Source organism: Notothenia rossii, assembly GCF_949606895.1.
Source record: "Notothenia rossii genome assembly, chromosome: 10".
NCBI classification, from domain to species: Eukaryota; Metazoa; Chordata; class Actinopteri; order Perciformes; family Nototheniidae; genus Notothenia; species Notothenia rossii.
In genome coordinates, this window is record NC_136908.1 from 4,125,281 (window position 1) to 4,128,758 (window position 3,478).

The 3,478-nt window shown below is 37.0% G+C and overlaps 1 protein-coding gene across 4 annotated transcripts in view; it reads right to left on the reverse strand.

Moving 5' to 3' along the window:
- Positions 1-408: 408 nt before the first annotated feature.
- Positions 409-3,478, reverse strand: part of fam135b (family with sequence similarity 135 member B) — a 64,857-nt gene continuing 61,787 nt past the window's right edge. For all 4 annotated transcript variants that reach the window (XM_079652976.1, XM_079652979.1, XM_079652977.1 and 1 more), the window contains one exon: positions 409-1,112. In XM_079652976.1, coding sequence (XP_079509102.1) covers positions 907-1,112 — 206 coding nt within the window. In that variant the 3' untranslated portion in view covers positions 409-906. The remainder of the gene's footprint in view (positions 1,113-3,478) is intronic.

The following is a 3,478-nucleotide window of genomic DNA, read 5'->3' on the forward strand; positions in this document are numbered from 1 at the left end:
ACAGACAGACAGACACACACACACACACACACACACACTTGATTCATTTCCCGCTCGTATGTGCCCCTCCCCCCACATGGATCACACCTGGCACACACAATACATGGTCAGTGTCTGTTCTTTGTATATTTACTGCAGTTTTTCATGTATGCCAGTAGTCTGATACAATATGTACAGTTTGAAAGGGTGTTACATTAAATTTGATGATTAATGGTTTTAAACAGTTAAAACAGGACTGGTCAAATTTGACCGTGAACACCAAAGCAAGAGGGGGAAACGAAGGCAATAGGAGGGTTAAGTATTAGGGTTCACCTCTCTTGTATGCTTTAAATTTGATAGACTTGAAGACAACACACAAAGGATCACATTTAGATGGACTACTTACAATATAGACACTCAAGCAGATACAAAATAAATAATTTAAAACAATACATTAATTTCTGTATAAAGGAACATATATGCTTTGTACAACAAAATACTTCATGTACAATCAAGGTGATAAATGCTGCTCATCTATTGCCTCAAGTCTAAAGATAGTTATGATGGTTTCGTGGTTATGAAACAATCCTATCAACCAGCCGTTTCAAACCATCTCTAAAGGGAAAGAAGTTAAATGCTTTTGACAATAATTAGCATCTGTTTGTGTTCTTGCTGACTGGTTATTAATAAGGCCATTAAAACATCCATAATTATAGTTGTCTGATGTTTTGTTTTGCACGGCTACACGTCAAACTCAGACTTGGGAGTTTTCAACAGTCACAATACACTGATGTTTTTTTTAAACAGCTGCTAACAATCTTAACAAATTGTATTTACAAGCTTTCTTTGACATATATACATTGAATATACTGTACAACGTGAAGGTCACCAACACATATTGTCCTGTTATCCTGCAGTTTAGCACCTTTACTTGAAGTAGTTGAGCCCCGCCACTAAGAAGAACTTCTCCAGGAACAGCTCAGAGTCCAGGACGGCGATGTGAGCGGCGCGGCCAATCAGAGTGTTGGCCGTGTTGGGAAGAGCGTGGAAAACATTCTGTCGGATCAGACGGCACTCTTTGGCCTCAACGATTGGCTGCAGGAGGTTGTTGATCATCTCGGTGTACACGGGACCTTTGGTGCAGAAGTGAGGAAAGGTCAGTCCTACTTAGGGTTGCAAAATTCCGGGAATTTTCAAAGATGGAAACTTTCCACGTGAATTAACGGGAATAAACGGGAATTTATGGGAATAAACGGGAATTAACGGGAATAAACGGGAATTAACGGGAATAAACTGGGAATTTTCTAAATTGAAGGTTGGCTCTTCATAGGGAACTTAAATATAGTTGGGGAAAGTATATTTTAGCATAATCTTGACTAAAACAAACAGATGCCAAACAGAAGGCTGGACAGTGACACTACAGACGAAGACTCAGAGTTGGATGTTGATGAGGCCCAGGAAGAGCCCGTTGACTGAAATATTTTTTGGAGGGAGAAGGGATCTTTTCATTTAACATTTTTGAATGGGCATTTTTGTTCATTTTTTAATGAGTGGGGTTGGGGGGGATGAGTAACATTTAACTCAACATTTCTGTTTTCGTTCTTCAATGAAATTAAAACTTGTTCTTTTCTACTTAAAAAAAAAAAAAAAGTTCTGTTGAAATGTCATGTTTTTTTGTTTAATTTTGTATCGAATATTTCCAAAATTCCCCAGCTTAACTTCCCATGGAAACTTTCCGGAAACTTTCCGCCCCTTTGCAACCCTAGTCCTACTAGCTGAACTGTTAGCATTCATATCCCAACAAAGACATCCTGTAGCAGCTATCTCACAAGGTGTAGCAGCCTCACATTTGATCTATTTTTAATTTTGAGTGTTCGTGTTCGTTCTAGTGGTTTATAATTATTTGAATCCTGGGGTCATTTTTTTAAGATTTGCCTGTTGTCTGAAACATGTGCGATGCTTTTGCTTTTACTTCAAACCAAATCTACCTATGGGTACAATTAATTGAATAACCTATAAAACCACAATATTAGATTTTACGCTTACATTTGTTGGCACAGATTTAAACTCAAGCCTCACTTTTAAAAAGTTGTTTCGATTTTCTTACAACAAAACTTCCATAAAAATAATATTATTTTCCACTTTCTGAGAGTCAAATATTTGTACTTTAGTCCTTAACATCACTTAGTTTATAGATTTTCTTTCTTCTGCTGTATATTTTCTACGTTTCAATTTAATTTTGAGATGTTTCAATTCTAGTATTATTAATTTCTACCTATGTGCAATGCCTCGTTTAGTTTTTTATGCAACTGCAACACAAACATGTCCCAATTTGGTATCAATAAAGTACCTCTTATGTTATCTTGTCTTATATTTATACATTTTCTGAATTACAGCCCTTCAAAATGCCATTGATTTCACTTAATGTTGAGTAGGAAGTTGAAGTCTCCCTCCCAGGTGAATCTGGTCGGGCCTGATTTAGGGAAACCAATAAGACAGGGCAAGAAGGTTAGCTGTATTTCTTTTCACTTGATCTTTTGTCCTTGCTGGTTCTTTGTTTTTTGGCGGGTCCAGTAGTCCTGTTTACATTGATTTATTTCTATTAGGTTTGAATGTTGTTTCGGGTTAGCAGCCAGAGCCCAGATCCTGTCTTCTCTTCTTTTGTGAAGTGTGTCCGGCCCATCAGCCCTCAGTCAGCTCACTTGATTCGGTATTGATTTCTTTTTTTTTTGTGAATAAATTGAATGTCTTTTTTGCTGCTATTTAGCACTTTGGGATTGCTTTCAGCTGTGAAAGGTGCTTTAAAAGTACAATGTATTATTATTACTTCTTGAGTCTTCCAATTATTTTGGATTTTCTTTTGTATAAAGCGTCCTCTAATGTAGGGTAAAAGGAAAACATATAACCTTGTTCATTTGAGCTGCTGTAAAGTAAATGACAGGTGAGCTGTTTCCCCCTGCTTCCAGTCTTTAAGCTAAACGTGTCAGCAAGTCTTTCAGTTTTTTGTTGAATTGCTACCTACATGTGTTGTTTACAGGATAATGGTTTAAGGTAAAACAAGGGGGAAAAGCCATACTGTCCTACTGAGTGAATTAAACCCTTTTTTCCACTGAAGTGTGCGTGTATGCACCCACTTCAATCAAGGTGATAGGCTTCTTTCAAAAGCACTTACAGTGGTTACTTCTACTAATGTATTTATCCAATTCAACAAGTGTCACATACTGTCTTTCATTTGTAAAGGGACAAATTAAAAGCAACTGTCGGACGTTATTTGTTTGTTTTCAATCCAGTTGGAAAGGGGCTTTAGAAAACAAAAAGTCACAAAGCTTAATCTCTAGCTTGCCGCCATAACCTGTTGATATTACTAATAGCAAATAGGGCTGTAGCAGCATGCTAATGGAGACATATTGAATTGTGAAAGTGTGCATGTAGTTGCTTTGGGAAATAAACATCGACTCAAAGGAGAAAGCATGTGTTATTTATTCTTTCAAAAATAACA